The following is an 18088-nucleotide window of genomic DNA, read 5'->3' as shown; positions in this document are numbered from 1 at the left end:
ACACCATGTTTAAACGAGTTCGGAAGCGTAAGCAATGATTATCACGTGAGAAATAAGGTGGGGACTATTCTACGGAACGGAACGGAACGGAACGGAACGGAATGATGAACTAAACTGCGGAACGGAATGCTTTCTCAGATTGAAGCTTGCAGCTTACCATTGCTGTACAAGTTATCAGTGGCACTTCCAGCAGGTAATTAAGCGTACCCCAAGAAAGATAAAACGAATTTAAGGATCGATTGTGGGTTCTTGTTGGTTGTCATTAGTAACGAAGTACTAATTGTGGGAATAGCTGACTCAGTGTGTTCATCTTCGGATATATCAAGTAGGGAACTTAATGCATGACTTGTTTTTACTAGTATGTGAGTTATTTTTACTTACTTGACTTTAGAATGTACAGTCTGAGGCCCAGCCTTTCTAATCGTCATAAATCAGTATGTGTATAGCTACACTACAAAGGAAACAAGTATGGTGACAAGCTGAATCAACTCAGTCTAAGCAGAATCTAAAGGAATTTTGTGCAGTGTGTGAGAAGCAAACATTCAGATACCTCAAGGAGGCTATATTGTGTGAACATCAATGATTCATTAACAGAGTAGTGGACTATTGTCAGATATCTCAGCCTGAGTACTGAGTTGAATTCTGGATGGGGTCTATTTTACAGAATGAAATGCTTTCTGAATCAACTTGCAGCTTGGCTAGCTGCTATCATTGCTGAAATTGCATTTTATCAGTGGAACCTCCAGGAAAATGGAATAGGATAATTATAAAACATTAATTAAGTGATTGTTTAGGTAATCATGACTTTATTCAGTCTAATAAACAGATTATATGGTTGATTGAGTGAGGTATCACTTTCAGAATGTTCAGACAACCAGTGATGAGATGCATGGATTCATCAAATTTTTGTTGTGGTTGGAGGCATTAAATATCCAAAAGCAAACTGACTGTATAATATTAATATTAATTCACTTTCTTTATATTTTCTCAATTTTGAGCCTGTATGCAAATAATTGAATTTTCCTTGTCAATAGAAATCCTAGAATAAGATGGGAGAGAAACTTATCTTTGTTTACCTATACTGTACAACCAAGAGCTCGTAATACTGATTTGTATGGGGGAGAGTGTCTAACTCTCAGTATGGCCTGTACAAACACCCTGCGTAAAGTTCACCTTTCATCAAATCAACACCTTTACTGGGGGATAGAAAACTGTTGATTAGTGCTGCTGAAGAAGGTAAAGCCTTTGTTCTGAAATAAGGCCGAGGTGTTACTTTAAGCAGGGTGTTTGGTGAATGCGTTCAAGTTAGACACTCTCCACCTTATTATGAACTCTTGGTACAACTTCAAAGGAAAATGAAGAAACCATACAGATGAATCAATAAAATCACTACAGTAAGGTGAATTACAGACTAGTGAGATCTTGGTAATGACAGTGGTTGAAGATTAAGTGTGGTAGCTTCTTGTTCTTGAATAAGTTGCAAAGTGGAAGTACAAATCAAAATGGGATATCAATTTCATTATGAAAAATTTGTATACATAAATAATCTAGCATTACTATTTCATTTGTCCTCCACTTAAACATGCTACAACAGTACTAGTGTCAGTACATTGGCAGTGAGTCTACCTTGAAATCTCAACTCTAGAGTAGATCCAACACAGGACAGCCTGCACTGTAACAAATACATGTGGTCCCATTGTAATTAAATGGACCAGCTGGACTGGAAATCACTTGAAAATAGACGAACAAATTTAACCTGTTTTGTTTGAAGTGAAGCATGTGAAATGTTACACTTAAGAAATCCTAGGATTCTTAGGTGGCATGTAATTAATGTGAGTGTTCCATTTCAGGTCTGACTAGATACATTGAAATTACACACACATCCTGGTCCAAATCACGTTTGCCTGGTGGCTACGGGCATGGTTTCACATGCGGCTTATAATAGAGATTTAGCTGATCGAGTTTTGGCATTTAGCCTGATTCAAAGCTAGCAGTCAGACACATCCTTGAATTGTGCAACAGATAAAATCAGCTCACTATTGAATACGGCATTAGTCCATTGCACCAGCTGTTAATATATAAATAACTCCATGCATACACTTCAGTGATGTTTGCAGAATATACCCTCCTTGCGGTCTGCCAAAATATTTGCTCCTCACACACTGCACAAAATTCTTCAAGTTTTAATTCAGCTGGCTCTTTCCTGTTACCAGTATCTTCCTGCTTGCTTTATTTATACACTGACTTATGACTTGAAAGACCGGCCCAGACTGTTTTCTAAAGTCTAAATAAGAAAAACAGCTCACATAAAGTTCCCTTCCGTATGGATGAACATCACTGATACAGCTCATCCCACAATAATACTTCGTTACTAATGACAACCAACAAAAACCCACAATCGATCCGTTAATTCTTTTTATCTTATGTTTAATCACCCACTGGAGATGCCACTGCTAATTTATAAGGGAAGTTTCAGCAATGGTAAGTTGCAAGCTTCAATTTGAGAAAGCGTTCCGTTCCGTGGTTTAGTCCATCATTCCGTTCCGTTCTATCGCATTAACCGTGATTGTTACACGCTGTCACACTTTCGCTCATCGTACCTACATGCCTCGTCCATACCGCTTCTTTTATAGCCGGTTCCACTTTCGAATCTTGTGGTAAGCTAGGCGTGTCACCAACACAGTCTTTTAGCGTTGCGTTGTACTGCAAGGTGGTTAAAACTTTTGGTTAAAAATGGAAGATACTTAGTCGTTTCTTCAAGCAACAGTTCCTGTTTTGCTCCGATATTTCCTCTGGTTCCCTCTGTTAAATGGTAAGGAATAGGTTTATCACAGTTAAAAGGATAGAATATATTTACGAAGAAAGTAAAGTGGTTTAAAGTAATTTTTGGGCCTTTTTTTTCACTTTCAATCTCCTTTAATTTTGCGTATAACTTCCTTGAGGGTCGGTACCATCCTATTTCCCTCGATTACTTACTTGAGTTCACTGTAGCGAAGTTTCACAGTCGTTGGTTACAAAATTCTGTCGTTACAACAATTTGTTTCTCTTTGATACAAGCGCAGCAAGCGTAACGAGTATGTTCGTGACGTACTACATGGAATTCCAATAGAAATGTACGTATTTTGTGACGTCACGTTATTGCGTTTCCTATCCCTTTACTCTATTATCTATGCTGTAATATAAGGATACTGGATATAAGCATCACTGAACTACAACAAAACTGATTGGCTGTCCGAAAATATCTATACTCGGAAAATTCGATATATTCTCGGATGGGGAGTACTACCCCTTTACAATTAACATTATAAACTTACTACTACTTCCCCTTGGTTCATCTATCCTTGGGTTACTACTATACCACAATCGATTTATTTTCGCACAATGCACGGAAAGTTATCAACGTAATACGTGACCGTGTATTCTCGGACATGAATTCACCTTGATGCGCATGCGTTATTTTTAAATTCTTTAGCGCGGGAAGTTATTTGTTACAATAGATACAATTTATCTTCTTTGTTATCTATTTTTGTGATTACTGACAGACTAGGAGGCGTAAGGTGAGCCTTATGCGAGATATTTGTATACGTTACGTGCAAGTGTGTACACTTACCAGACTGTTTTGGTGGCCTGAATGTGATCTATAATAGCGTAAGCGATCGATTGTCGACCAGCGTCCGCTTACCTTCGGCGGTGCCCGTACTATACCAGGCGCACTACGATTTATTAGTTTTACAATACCTTTAGTACAAGCATAGTCTCTGCCTGTACTTAAACAACAGTTTCTACGTGACAAAAAGTAGTGACAAGCGATTTCCTTTCTCTCCATTTGTTTCCATTTTCGACCATGGATATATTAAGTCGACCGCTATACATTTTCCAATATCTCAATGTCGACCACCCTGGTTTTCCCCTTTGCCATAGTAATTACATGTACGGAGTTTCACTATTATTCATACTATGGTGTTCTATAAATAGTAAGGTGTAAGTCCATATATAGTGTTACTAAAAATAGTGTTGTGTTAATATTGTATTCTAGAGTTTTCGGGAGTCAGCTGTTGTGTGAACGCGAAGGAGACCTTCGCCTTCGTTCAGATGATCTTTCATCGCCAGATTAACGCAGCTACTATGAATTAAGTAAGTGTAATAGTCGCTATAACCACTTCCTTTAATTTGAGGCTCCCCACAGCGTGATTCCCGGCCTTGTTAAGCTTCCTGTATCCCATTTCTATTCAGATTGTCACAACCGCAGCACATGTTGACATTAATTAAGCAGTGTGTTTTTATTATAATGTTATAAACAATATGTACAACATGTATCAATGGAGTATTCTAACACAAGAGTGTAGGGTAAGCAATACTACATGAGTAGGGTTCCACAGGCATAACAAACGTACACACCATCACAATTTTCAAGACAATCGGTGTGGCTCCACACATTGCAATCTTCATTGGTACACCTCAGCCACTCGACTTGTTCTGGGTCCTCTTCGTGCAGCCCAAAGCAAACAGCACATTCATCCTCTGAAATCTCACGATGCTGAATACCACTTTCAGGACAATTGTCTTCTCGTTGCCGTTTCGCTGCTCTCTGACTGTGTGATGATGCGTTTTGCCTTTTTGATCCAGAATTGTTTCTTTGGTCCAACCTTCTTTGCTTTTCAGCCTTCTTCTGCTCTCTTTCCTGCACTTTGCGCTTCTTTTCTTCATCTCGAAGAACTTTCTTTGCCTCTTTTTCTTTTTGTCTTTTAAGTCTATTTCTTCTTGCTTCTTACGGGCTTTCTCTTCCAGCATAGCAATAGATTTTGCACTAGTCAAAACCCGGGCACAGCTCTTTGGTTTCGATTTCCTTTGTGTAGGAGTTGGATATACGAGGAGCTCTGAAAAAGGAGATCTTGCAGTTGTAGAGCTAGTAGCAGTACCCACGGTGCTTGTAGAGCCAGTAGCAGTACCCACGGTGCTTGTAGAGCCAGTAGACATACTCACGGTGCTTGTAGAGCCAGTAGCCATACCCACGGTGCTTGTAGAGCCAGTAGCAGTACCCACGGTGCTTGTAGAGCCAGTAGCAGTACCCACAGTGCTTGTAGAGCCAGTAGCAGTACCCACAGTGCTTGTAGAGCCAGTAGCGATACCCATGGTGCTTGTAGAGCCAGTAGCAGTACCCACGGTCACAACATCAGCATCCAAAATCTCTACAGCACCAAAGTAAACATGTACATACATAATCACACAGAATGCAAAGTTGTACTAACCAGGAGGGAGATGGTCAGGATGATATATCTTGTTACCATGAATAACTCGCCCAGACAACCTGCCTTTCAATGTTGTCGGTGGTATTTTTGTAATCTCGTGCTGCCTCATTAACGCCAAGAATGCCAGACTGTACGGCATTCAATGCGCGTACCATACCATCATCAGTCCATTGTCGTAGCTTCGATGGCCTTTTACTGGCCGGTTTTTGTACATTATTCAGGCGTCTTTCTCTTCGCTTCTTCCTCTTACGCGCCATAGCCTTTTCAATACGCGCCAATTCAAGAGCAGTAAATTTACGGATAACTTCAAGTCATTTCTGTGGTCGACTTTGTAAACACCTGTGGTCGACATAAGATACCGGTCGACATTCGGTCGCTTACGCTATCATATGGATATGTTAAACATGCGTCTCTTACTTAGGGTGGTTGCCAATTGATTTATAATGTCGCAGTGCACAATCCCTCCTCTTAATCAACGGGTGTTTCGTTCTGGTCACAGTTCAAACAAGTTGCTACACCAAGGAACATTACAAAGACCTTTAAAATTTAAACAGTGGTGTACTGAGTCTATGGACAAAGCCATCAATGCTGTACTCAATGAAGGTATGAGCATAAGACGTGCAGCTGAGCATTATGGAGTTCCAAAGTCAACTTTGGGAGACAGGATTAGTGGAAGAGTGCTGCCAGGTTCCACTAGTGGACCAAGTCGTATACTCAATGATGAAGAAGAAGAGGAGTTAGTCATTTTTCTACGTCGCTGTGCCTCTGTTGGTTTCTCCAAATCTCGGAAAGAGCTTTTGGCACTTGTTCAAGCAATTGCAGAACAAAAAGGAACTCAGCACTTGGTAACTGAAGGATGGTGGAATTCCTTTATTAAGAGGCATCCTGATGTTACACTCAGAGCTCCAGTGCCTTTGTCCCAAGCAAGAGCAAGGGCTACTGATGAAGAAGTAATGGATCATTACTTTGATCTACTGGAAGCCACATTCCAACAGTATAATTTGCTGGGAAAACCAGGACAAATTTTTAATTTAGATGAAAGTGGGTTTCCTTTGAATCCAAAACCACCAAAGGGTGTGTTTGATAAGGGGATAAAAAATCCGACTGCATATTGCACTGGAGACAAAGCACAGATCACTGTATTAGCTTGTGTGAATGCTATAGGGAATAGCCTACCACCAATGGTAATATTTGATCGACAAACATTTCCTATTGAGCTAGCCACTGGAGAAATTCCTGGTACAATCTATGGATTTTCTCAGAGTGGATGGATTGACCAAGATTTATTTGACAAATGGTTTGACAACCATTTTTTGCATTATGCACCCGCTGCAAGACCTATTCTCTTACTCATGGATGGCCATTCTTCCCATTACCACCCTGGAACAATACGTAAAGCAGCTGAAAACAAAGTTGTTCTTTTTGTATTGCCTCCTAACACAACTCACCTCACACAACCTCTAGACAAAGGATGTTTTGGACCATTGAAAGCAAAATGGTCAGAAGTGTGTCATGGTTATATGGCCAAAAACCCAGGAAAAGTTGTAAATCGATTTGTCTTTTGTCAATTACTTCATGAAGCCTGGACAGGTGCTATGACATCCTTGAATATTAAGGCTGGCTTTAGAACCACAGGGATATATCCCCTTGACAGAAATGCTGTTGCTGTTAAAGTTAGAAAGCCTATTGCAGCTACTGATATTTCAAAAACTGGTTTGCCCTTCATTCCTTTGTGTAGCCCATTACCTCAGGCAAAGGGTTTAGAGGTTTCCACTAAGCTACCTGCATTCACTCAAGAACAATTGCAAAGATTCGAGAAGAGATTTGAAGCTGAGAGTGAGCCAGATGAGGAGTACAAGCGATGGATGGATTTATATCACCCACAAACCAGCAGAAAGCCACCTATAGAGTCCAATACTGCACCCTCACTTGTTTCATTCTCCATTCCAGCTTCAACCAGTGTTTTACAAAAGCAGTTATCAGAAGCAGCTTCTACATCTTTACCAAAAACAAGGCCTAAAATTAAAGCTGCTGCATATGGCCGAGTCCTGACCAGTGCTGAAAATCTAAAGATTATTGAAGAACAGCAAAAGGAGAAAGAGTTGAAAAAGAATCAAAAGCAGAAAGGAAAGAAATCACCTAATGAAGACATCGCAATGGACACATGTACAGCTAGCAGCAAGACACCAAATTTGCTAGGTATGAAATATGCATAATTAATGTTATTATACAGTAGTTCATACATGACGACTAATTAGCTTGCCTGTGTAATTATGCTGTGATGCATGTGCTTGCGGCCCAATTAATGATATAAGTTTATAATTATATATACATACAGTGAACCTCAGATATCCGAACCCCTTGGGACCAGGGGTGGTCCATAAGTCTGAAAAGTCCATATCTTTGAAACTGTATATAAATAACCTTAAAGGACATTTTTAAAATGTCAGTATTATCAACTACCCTAATAGAACAGTCGCTACTCTAATAGAGCAGTCATTTCCACACTTCGGTTAACCGAGAATCTGGATAAGTGGGGTCCAGATAACTGAGGTTTCACTGTAGTTACATAGTTGCTATATATACTGTACTGTGCATATTTTCTGTATACTGTACAATGTTGTTGCTTGCATAGCTACATGATGGTTATTTTGCACTTTAATTAATTCTCAGAAGCTGGTCAATCACCATCCTTCTCCAGTGAAGAACTTAAGAAGTTTAAAAGAAGATACGAAAATGGTTTTGACCTACAACATGATGAACGCTACAACCTTTGGTTGAAGCATTTCCTTAGTTCAAGCACAGTTGGAGTTGTAGCAGGTTAGTGCACCAGTATGATTTTAATAATGTTGTGACATTTTACATCATGTAGGTGGAAGTAAGAAGGTTGAAAAATCTTGTAAGCTATCAAAGTGTGATCATCCACGATCAACCACTTGGGTACAATGTGAGAGGTGCAAAGAGTGGAAACACTGCATCTGTGCTGGAGTAAAGCATACTCTAGCTAAAAAGCTCAAGTTTTCATACATCTGTACTGGTTGTAACTAGCTATCTGTGTAGCTACTGAGCTTTATGTATATCAGTAACTATCTATCTTGGTTTTATAGACACTTTTTACTTTAAAACACTTTTTATTATCACTTTATTACTTATAACTACCTATCAAACCTATTTTCAAGCTTTATGCAGTTACTTTTCAAGTGTCCGATAATATACCCTCCGTGTACTTCGTTGTCATTTCCGTTACATTACTACAAAATTATTTTGGTTTTAATATAAGTTTAGCTGGAGGGCAAGACTATAACATGGCACTAACAGCAGAAGTCTGCTATTCCATTAGCAGGATTGTGGATGATTGTCCGAGAATAGGTCAAATCGTCCGATGATAGATAATTTCGGATGGTCACTTTAGATGGCTCTCATTCCGTGATAATGAAACAAATAAGGATAAATTTTCAAGGTCTGTAGGGACTTGGCCCAATAAGTGTGTAACACAAAAGGGATCGAAATTGGGTGGGTAGTTTAAGAGAACGAGCGTCCGAGAATAGAGGTTGTCCGAGAATAGATAGCTTACTCTATTCCTAAAAACCCATGCGGGCGGTGACGATAAACTGTGAATTAATTTGGCCTGGCCTTATTATTATTCATAATATTATTTTATTTCACTCATGTACAGCAAAAGTTATCCACTTTTTCGTGCTAAAAACTATATAGCCATGCTTACCGAGCGGTCCTTCTTCATGTCCATGACCTATTTTTGATTTCGTTTTCGGATGAAAACAGCCCAAACCGGGCCGTTTCTTCTGACCTTACGCTCGAGAAGCCATACAAGATCGCGCTCAGAGTTCCGTTTTGGAGGCCGTAAAGTACAGGGTAAACTCCGCAAGCTTCTTATTATTTGGGACGATCACCTGCGTATCGATTAATTCACCGCGAAATGTGATATCGGAAGCATGGTTGAAGAATAGAGCTTTATGACTTCCCTTACAGGTGACAATGTTTATTGTTCTGTTGTATAGACCTTTTTGTGTGGTATCCTAACTGCTACGTGGGTTATATGGTTTCCGTGAGTAACCAATCTTTTTGTACTAAGTCTACTGCCCTGCCCTGCCCATCATTCCATGCTACAAATGATGCCAGACCCTAGGGTGGGTATTACAGTACACCTAGTTATCCCAACTGGTATTGTTATTTATGCTATTCACTATACATGCAGTCAAGTAGCTACAATTATGTTTTGTTCATTTTTCATTAGCACCCTGTAAAGGCAGTTTCTTTTTTTTTACAACTTGTAAAGGTAATACCTTTATATGGATCAACACAAAACATAGCTATACGAAATTAAATCTTAAGTGAGATTTAAAACTATTTACTGAATCTGGATTCACAACATAGTCAAGTAAACTTCCAGTCATTAAGAATTCTGTTGAAGAAATAATCAGCCCTACATTTCATTTTTGAAAAAGGTTTATATCGTTTATAAATTCATGTACTCTTATTGGTGTTTGCATAGTATCAAAGTCTGAGCTAAAAATAATTGTTCACATTTTGTACAATAGAATTAGATCCCCTCTAAGTCGTTGATGTATAATGATGGTAACTGCAATGTACATAATCTTTCATCATATAAGAGTTATCTGGTAAACAGTGAGTGGCTCTATGTCGCACTTTTATCAGCGTTTCTTTTGATCCAAAATAAATGCTGGTCCCCAAACAGAGTTGCCATACTCAAGTGTAGGAGGTATGTTTGGTATATACTAATGTAGTGAATAGCTTCACCAGAATGTCAGGCTCCAAGTAATCAAAAGATTTCTTAACTCCCAGAAGGTGATAATAGCCTTGGCATTAGTATGGTTGCCAAACTTTAGGTGATCGTCAAATATAATCTCAAGATCTTTGTGGGATGTTATACTTTCATTTAGAACACCATTAACTCCATGGATTGGTTGTATATACTTAGCTTTCAAAAGATTGTCTTATATTGTAACTGTATATGTAGGTGAGGAGAATGTAGTGATTTTGGGACGCTGTATTAGCTGTTTTACTGGCAAAAGAGGGGCCGAATATTGCAGAATTGTTAAGGGACATACAGATGATAGAGCCTCAGTTTGTGCAGAGTGTCAAAGTAAAGGTGCTACTGTTACCCGCTGTCGACAGGAACTGTCTCACAAAGAAAGTAATGTTGCAAATCTTTGCCGATGCATTCCAACAGATGACATTCCACCTTGTTGCATGGAATTGCTAAGTCCTAAGGTTGAGTATTACTCCTCAGGTGATAATAAAGGGAAACCAACTACCAATTCAGTGATTGGCTACATGGCACCATACACAGAAGAATTATGGAAGAGTTGGATGAAACAGTTTACTCTTCAAACCGAGTGTCAGTTCACAATTTGTACTGGTGTGCAAGAGAACCAGAACACATCCAGAGAAAGTGGTGTCATCAAATTCCAGCAATCAGTCCATTCCTATAAGTCAGTTTGGACACATACATATGTGTGTTTGAGGGGAGGCAAAGGCAGGCTCAAATCTTTGAAACTGTCTAAGAAAAACAGACGAGCTATTGGAACAAGAAGGCTTGGCTGTGAAGCAGCCATTTGTTTGCGGTTACTAAAAATGTCGAATGGAACTGAAATCCTTGAAATTAAAATACCAATGAACTCTGCTCATTCTCATGATGTTTCATCTATAGCAGATCAAATTTGTCTCAAACCTTTGCAACAGATAGAGGCTAAAGTATCTGAATTGGTGCAAGACTCACTTTTGAATCAAAGGGCTCTTAGAATGGCTTTGAAAACGTGGATATCCTATATCGCACATCACTAGTACGAATTACGATATACCAAAAGGCATGTGTCCGACTAAAGCGTTGTCAAACAGTGAAAAAATCAAGCACTGCTATCGAGTTACGCTTGTCTGAAGGCATCAGTCAGTTACTACATAAGTCAGCAAGTCACTAGAAAATTCTGTTTAAACAATTTCATAGCAACTGTTGAAAGTGTTTTGGGTCAATCTAAAGGCTTGTTTTTGGAAGGCTAAGTTTTAACCTAACCTGCTTCATCGTCATCAGGGAAAAGCGAGGCTGGTTTTTGGGTGATGTCTTATCATGGGCCACACCCAATCTTCTGTGGTCAGTACTATCGTACTGTATAATATCACTTCTTTTTACAATTGGCAATTAAGGTTGCTATGTCCAGCTTTACTTGCCTTTTTTTTTTTACTACAACTTTAACAGGCCAGTATATTCATAGTAGAAAAATGTAAACTGGTTGGGTTTTGTTTATAGCTACTGTAATTGTTTTATTTGATTTGTGCCATCATTGCTATATTTTATACTGTAGCTGTGGAGTCATGTTTATAGGCAGGTGTACCATGCAAATATCAATACTGATAATTTTGTGGAATCATTTAACAATGTTCTTAAAAACCATTACTCGACTTTACGGCATGACAAATCAATTTTTTCACTAACTAAAATTTTGCTGCATTGCATTTTTCCTGACCAAGAAAGAGAGTATGCTGTTCTTACAGCCAAGCAATCATCCCTGCACAGAGTACCAAGAAATGATATCCCAGAGTTTCTGAAGAATCGTCCTTTTAATGTACAGACTTCATGCATTGCCAACATGGAGAGATCCAAAAAAGTGCCAGCTGACTCTATATCAGCAATACATGCAAAAGACGGCATATACGAAGTTAAATCTTCAAGTGGGAGCTCAGTGTATGATGTCAACATCACTGATGGTACTTGTTCATGTCCGTATTTTCTTAAACAAAACCTCCCGTGCAAACACATTTTTAGCATTTTTGAGCACACGAACTGGTCATGGAAAAATCTACCAATATCCCTAACAGAAGTCCTCATATGATATTAGAAGAAACCTTTTTAAAGGTCAACCAGTCTGAGCCAAACAGTGTAATTGATGTAACTGTCTGTGCTGGTAAAGTGGACGACCATACTGACACAGGAGATCATAATATTAACCAAGAAGTTGACTATGATGGTAACCATGCTGATCCTGATGCAGTTCATAGTACAATACCCTCATATCATCCATCTGGAAAAATGCTACTAAGCATGCAGAAAAAAATCAGAGACAATTTAGCAAAGTGTAGTGCTGCCGTATTCATGATTGACGATATCAGTGTATTGAAAGACATTGACGACAAGGTAAACCATATTCACACTGAGCTGTTGCAAACTGCATCTACTAATCTGAGTTCAGAACAAATCCCAGTCATGAAGTGCCTAATGGCTGATGAAAGCAATGAATACAAGCAAAGAATTCACTTAATTTCACGAGCTAATCAACTGACAAAGAAATATAGGACAATGCGTGTGAAAAGAAAATCTAATGTCTCTACATGCCCTTTACCCTTAAAGCAACTTAAAGTAAAAGAAGACCCATTAAATAAGGCAAGCAGAAGATCAGTAGGAAGACCAAAAGGAAAAAAGATAAAGAACAGTTTAGGTAAGCCTGTAGGTTACATCTTCACATTTTATGTACGTGTCTACATATGTACGTATTATAGGCACTGATGTTGACAATGATCTGGATATGATCTGTAATGTCAAGAAGGAAACAAATGGGAGCAGTAAATTTGGTTAGTTATAATAGGGCATACTAGTATTGAAATTTTCCTCCATTACCACCTCTTGTGATAGAATCCCTAAAGCTTCTATCTTTTAATATAGATTTTTTAACCTTGTACATGGTCTCAGTTGTTTAAAAGGTGTAGTGGCTTCAGTGACTATTCTACTGACTGACTAACTAACTTAGGTTATGGTAGCATGTTATGGCTTCCCGTTAGGCTGTGCACACTATCTCCACATTTATCAACCATATTTTCTGTAGTAACTGGATTGACTGCAGAAGCGCTGCTCGTATTGTTCTTCACTTGTAATGCTAGGGATAATATAGAAGCATAAAGGCCACTTCATTTCTCAGTAATTGAATATTAGGGCATGCATTCAGATGCAAAATTAATTTTGTGGCATGTTTATAGTGCCATTCTTTCTTTGATGTAGAATGCATGGGATCACAGTCATACCAAAAAAGTTAATAAACAAGTAAATGCAAATTAAAATTAGGAAATTTTGAATTCAATCAGGACATAAAAATAGTGAAACAATGAGGTTGTCTGATATACAGTACATTAAAATTATAATGTAGTCACCCCTTCTGCTTACAAATTATTACAGATGGCTGCAGGTTCGAGGCTGCCCAGGTCCAGTGATGGATTTTTTCTCCTTTCTCTACCTTTTCAAACACACTTTATGTACCAACTGTAACCAGGCTGTAGGACCAGGTGTCCTACAGACCTTCAGCACTTGTGCCGTAAAGCCTTAACACATAAATTTTTAAAAATTATATTGCATCTGTAGCTACATATACACTATTAGGTTTACCTCACCAATACCACCGAGGTGCTATGAAGGTATTGTGAGGCTGTTGCCATTTTGTGATAATGTGTAAACCCCCAGGGTCCCTTTTGTATATCGTACAATCATGTCTTAAATTGTTCACACCAATGACATTTGATGTTCCAGTTGACTGCTTGATATTCACAAAAAATAACTGTGAAGATTGTCCATCACTTTAAATAGCTGGCCTTCCTCAGTTGTTTTGTCCTTCAGTGCCAGTCCCACATTGGCATGCAACCACCATTGGTTCATAATACCAAAGTAGGGATTTCACTGGTACCCTACTTCAATCAATATAACAGTTAAGATTTTTGCTATAGCATAGCCGATTTGCACGAATTACATGAAGGTCACCTGTTTATTTCCAAAAAATACCTCAGGTTATCCTGTATTGATTTTGTTATTGTTGTTTTGATAATAATTGTATCAATATACAAATTCACAGGAAAGAGAAAACGGTGTGGTGAATGTCAGAATTGTAAAGCAGCTGATTGTGGAAAGTGCCGTTTTTGCCTGGACAAAAGGAAATTTGGGGGACCAGAACGTCTTAAAAAGTGTTGTGTTCAGAGACGGTGTAAATTTATTACCTCCAGAAGCCCTTACAATAGTGATGAAAAACAGAACGTGATTCAAAAGAGTAAACCACATGCTATTGAAGCACTTGCATCTATTGAAAATAAGATAGAAAATCTTCGTAAGTTGTAAGGTCTATATGTGCATACTGTATTTAAATTATTTTTCTGTAGGGAATAAAGCATTCCTGGAAACAAAGCAGGAGAAGTTTTCACTATCTAAAGATGAGATCATGAAGGTGTTTTACTATAAAGTTTCAACATTGTTTTGATTTACTAAATTTATAGGCTGTTTATACTGGTTCGATGTTCACAAAATGTGGAAACTTTCCTGACGATCCGATTCCACCCAGATATTTGTCATCAGCAAACATATCTAATATTACCAGAAAATTGCTAACAGAAGGAAAGATGATAAAAAATGTGTTGCCAGATGGAAACTGCTTTTTTAGAAGTGTAGCAGTGTATGTACATGGAGATGAAGATTATCATATGAATGTACGAAAAAAATTATGCTCTCATATCACTGCAAATCAAGATGTGTACAGCACCCTTTTGTTCAATAATTCCATGGCTCGCCACTTGAAACATATGGCCAAACCTGGCACTTGGGCAACTCAAGTTGAACTACAAGCTGCTGCTGATTTTTATGGGACTGATTTGTATGTTTTGACAGAAAAACCCAGCAAGATAGATTATCACTGGATATGTTATGCAACATCTACCAAAGAAAATTATTCAGAAAAAAATTTTACCCATATGCAATTGGCTCATAGCTCTTCTGTTCATTTTGACGTGATAATGGAGTTAAAAAGTAAAGAAGTGCCTACGGTACGACCTGTGCTGCAAGGAAAAGTGTACCAACATGTTGACATACTATAAGTATACAATGTAGCTTGCTATCAAAAGTATCAATATATATAGTTATGATTGATGTGTCATGATAAATACCGTGTTTGTATATAGCTACAATGCATGGCATGCATGGGTCAGCTGGGCACGCACGCACACACACACACACACAAATTCATCGACTGAGTCATTTTATAGTACAAAATGTAGGTGACTCTGGATGGGAATTTCTGTGTAAGGACAGATAGGCTGATAGCTGCATGTACATGACAAACTTTCTGCTTATCATTTTAAATGGAACATGGCAGCATTAGCAAAGCACACACTTCTGTATAGCTTTGCAACATTACTTTTCCTTTGAGACAGTTCCTGTTGACAGTGGATAACAGCAGCATCTTTACTTTGACAACTCTGCACAAACTGAGGCTCTATATCACCTACATGTCCCTCAACAATTCAGTACCCCCCCCCCCCCTCCCCCATTTTCCAGTAAAACAACTAATACAGTGTCCCAAAACCACTACATCTTCATGATCACCTCCTTATAGAGAAAGGGAATAAGACTTGTAGCTACTTAACTGCATGTATAGTGAATAGCATGGGATTATAGATATACTGTAATAACACCCTAGGGTCTGGCATGCAGGCTGAAGACAAAGGAGCATGCTGAGTAGCTATGCTTACAGCCACTTCTGTAATCACTGCAACCATGAACAAGCCTCCAGCTTCCTTACAACTCTCAAATAATTTTGAGCTAACCCCCTCTCCCAACTTTATCACCTTCCACTGCCTGGCATGGGCTTTCATAAAGGTAAAAGCATAAAAGCATGTGTACAAACCGGCAAAAAGTCACGGAAACCGTAGACTATAACCCACGTAGCAGTTAAATACGACTAAAACGTCTATACAACAGCACAATAAACATTGTCACCTGTAAAGGAAGTCACAAAACTCTATGCTTCAACTACGCTCCCGATATCACATTTCGCTAATCGATACCCACGTGATCATTCCAAATAATAAGAAGCTTGCGGAGTTTACCCTGTACTTTACGCCTTCCTTTAGTTTTTTGGTGTGCGCTACTTGTGGCTAATAGAATCTGTCTTTATTAAACTCAGTATAGGGCAGGAAGCTTAATCTGGGCTGATGACTTTGTTGCAAGGTGGTTTTTTCGCTCAGTGATTATTGTACGTGGGCGGGTTATCCAGATTAAATACTCTATTAGAGCAGTCATGTAAATACTCTAATAATGCAGTCAAGTGTATAACAGCAATCCTTGCACTGAATTTGACAGCTATTAAAGGTACCAGTAATGTAAATTGTAGCTCAATTGGGACACTCTCAGTATGTATGCACATTGCAATTTGATCAGTTTCATGTTTGCACTGAAATGTTGACAGCATTACTATGCAGGATGCAAAATTACACTATTCACCACAGTCTTCATTATCAATCAAAGAAATCCATGTTAATTTGTACACATGATATTGTAGTCAATAGCGTGAGAAGATATTGCTGAGGAGATGATGTGTTTCAACAACTTGCAGCAAATACTAGTCAATGATATAGGTCTATAGTTCGATGGATTAGTACGCGGGCCTTTCTTGTATACTGGTGTTACATATGCCCTATTCTAGTCTGAAGGGAGTTCACCCTGATGTATAATGCAGTCAAGTGTATAACAACAATCCTTGCAGTGAATTTGACAGCTATTAAAGACACCAGTACCAGTAATGTACATTGTAGGAGACTCTCAGTCTGTAGCTATGCACATTGCAATTTGATCAGTTTCATGTGTGTACTGAAATGTTGACGGTGTTACTATGCAGAATGCAAAATTACACAATTCACAGCAGTCTTCTTCATAATCCATTACTGAATTAATAAAAAGTACACAAACTAGATGAATAAAAAATTGGAAATTTTAAAATGGGAATAGGGATCGCTGAAAAAAGCCACAAAACAAGAAGGGATCGCTGGGGTGGTAATGTAAACCACAAATCCCTATTTTGACTCTCTGTCGGTGGTAATGTAAACCACAAATCCCTATTTTGACTCTGTCATAAATCTTTACTTACATGTTCTGTCATTTTGAGATGAGTCAAAATAGGGATTTGTGGTTTGCATTACCACCGACAGAGAGTCAAAATAGGGATTTGTGGTTTACATTACCACCCCAGCGATCCCTTCTTGTTTTGTGGCTTTTTTCAGCGATCCCTATTCCTATTTTAAAATTTCCAATTTTTATTCATCTAGTACATTTAAATTTGCCATTTTTCTTGGTTACTTACATTATAAACCACTCAGCTTTTTTCTGATGATTTGTGAATGTATCTGCATGCATTAATCATGACATACAGTCCCTTTACATTAATTGACAAAGTAATTAGCTTGTTATCAAATCATTTGTCTACGTAAGTACCATAGCATGCTGTTATGTAGTGTTCCACTGCATGAGCTATATTTACCAAGTGCCATGCCACAGGATGGCACTCCATGTTGAAATGTCTCCAATGCTGCTGCTATTAATAACATTTATGTTGTATGTACTGTACACACATTACTGTGCTTATGGTGTTTAATTGTTTTAAGCTATAAGGTTTAAAAAAGTACAATTCTATATCTAAGATGAATATCAACAGAGTTCCTTAAATGTTGATTTTTGGTGGTAAGAGCACTGTACGCATACTACCTGGTGAACCTGATCATGAATGAGTTAAATGCAATTTCGTATATTAATCTAATGTTTGCTGAATTAAAGATTACACTAGCTAACCAGCAGACATGACAAGCAATGCTAGCTATATGGCATTCTTCAGTGGATACTGAAACAACTTTGAAGGGCTGAAAAAGTCACTGGTCCATGTGCACGACTGACCATGAGGTGCAGCATAGGCAGCTATAGCTATGCTCAAAATTTACTAACTTGATTGGCGAGTGTCTACCCAGGTCGTGGATACACTTTACAAAGCCTGCTATCTTCCTCGGGT

General features: G+C 38.5%; 2 protein-coding genes and 2 long non-coding RNA genes across 8 annotated transcripts in view; 3 read left to right on the top strand and 1 right to left on the bottom strand.

Annotated features, from left to right (window-relative positions):
* LOC136263676 (uncharacterized) overlaps positions 1 to 4316 on the top strand; it is a 42470-nt gene extending 38154 nt beyond the window's left edge. The window contains exons 1-3 of one of the 4 annotated variants that reach the window (XR_010704738.1): positions 2463 to 2481; positions 4037 to 4134; positions 4187 to 4316. This is a non-coding gene — a long non-coding RNA (uncharacterized lncRNA). Of the gene's footprint in view, positions 1 to 2462; positions 2482 to 3475; positions 3558 to 3955; positions 3975 to 4036; positions 4135 to 4186 lie in introns of those variants that run through there. The other 3 variants (XR_010704737.1, XR_010704739.1, XR_010704740.1) reach the window with 3 other exon arrangements.
* LOC136263677 (uncharacterized) overlaps positions 1 to 5519 on the bottom strand; it is a 41692-nt gene extending 36173 nt beyond the window's left edge. The window contains exons 1-2 of the long non-coding RNA XR_010704742.1: positions 5250 to 5519; positions 3739 to 5189 (exon numbers count right to left, since the gene is read on the bottom strand). This is a non-coding gene — a long non-coding RNA (uncharacterized lncRNA). The remainder of the gene's footprint in view (positions 1 to 3738; positions 5190 to 5249) is intronic.
* Positions 5498 to 8403, top strand: LOC136263673 (uncharacterized). The gene is made up of 3 exons (XM_066058308.1): positions 5498 to 7448; positions 7923 to 8069; positions 8122 to 8403. The coding sequence occupies exons 1-3, from the start codon at positions 5693 to 5695 to the stop codon at positions 8295 to 8297; spliced, it is 2079 nt and encodes a 692-aa protein (XP_065914380.1). The 5' UTR covers positions 5498 to 5692; the 3' UTR covers positions 8298 to 8403.
* A 713-nt stretch (positions 8404 to 9116) lies between these two features.
* LOC136263674 (uncharacterized) lies at positions 9117 to 15194 on the top strand. 2 transcript variants are annotated; one of them, XM_066058310.1, is made up of 6 exons: positions 9117 to 9239; positions 11591 to 12721; positions 12783 to 12854; positions 14120 to 14368; positions 14421 to 14485; positions 14535 to 15194. In XM_066058310.1, the coding sequence occupies exons 2-6, from the start codon at positions 12076 to 12078 to the stop codon at positions 15126 to 15128; spliced, it is 1626 nt and encodes a 541-aa protein (XP_065914382.1). In that variant the 5' UTR covers positions 9117 to 9239; positions 11591 to 12075; the 3' UTR covers positions 15129 to 15194. The 2 variants fall into 2 exon arrangements, with proteins under 2 accessions (XP_065914382.1, XP_065914381.1); XM_066058309.1 differs by having other exon boundaries at positions 9136 to 9239; positions 10249 to 12721.
* The last annotated feature ends 2894 nt before the right edge of the window (positions 15195 to 18088 follow it).

The sequence above is a fragment of the Dysidea avara genome, chromosome 8 (genome assembly GCF_963678975.1).
Source record: "Dysidea avara chromosome 8, odDysAvar1.4, whole genome shotgun sequence".
Lineage (NCBI taxonomy): Eukaryota > Metazoa > Porifera > Demospongiae > Dictyoceratida > Dysideidae > Dysidea > Dysidea avara.
Note: the sequence above shows the minus strand (reverse complement) of the source record. Positions and strands in the feature narration are given on the sequence as shown.

Bases quoted from the DNA above. Each gene is read 5' to 3' on its own strand.
- LOC136263674 (XM_066058310.1), top strand. From the start codon at position 12,076: ATGGAAAAATCTACCAATATCCCTAACAGAAGTCCTCATATGATATTA. The intron at 12,855-14,119 runs GTTAGTTATAAT...ACAAATTCACAG, and splicing joins AAATGGGAGCAGTAAATTTG to GAAAGAGAAAACGGTGTGGT. The intron at 14,486-14,534 runs GTGTTTTACTAT...CTAAATTTATAG, and splicing joins CTAAAGATGAGATCATGAAG to GCTGTTTATACTGGTTCGAT.
- LOC136263673 (XM_066058308.1), top strand. From the start codon at position 5,693: ATGTCGCAGTGCACAATCCCTCCTCTTAATCAACGGGTGTTTCGTTCT. The intron at 7,449-7,922 runs GTATGAAATATG...ATTAATTCTCAG, and splicing joins CAAGACACCAAATTTGCTAG to AAGCTGGTCAATCACCATCC. The intron at 8,070-8,121 runs GTTAGTGCACCA...TACATCATGTAG, and splicing joins CACAGTTGGAGTTGTAGCAG to GTGGAAGTAAGAAGGTTGAA.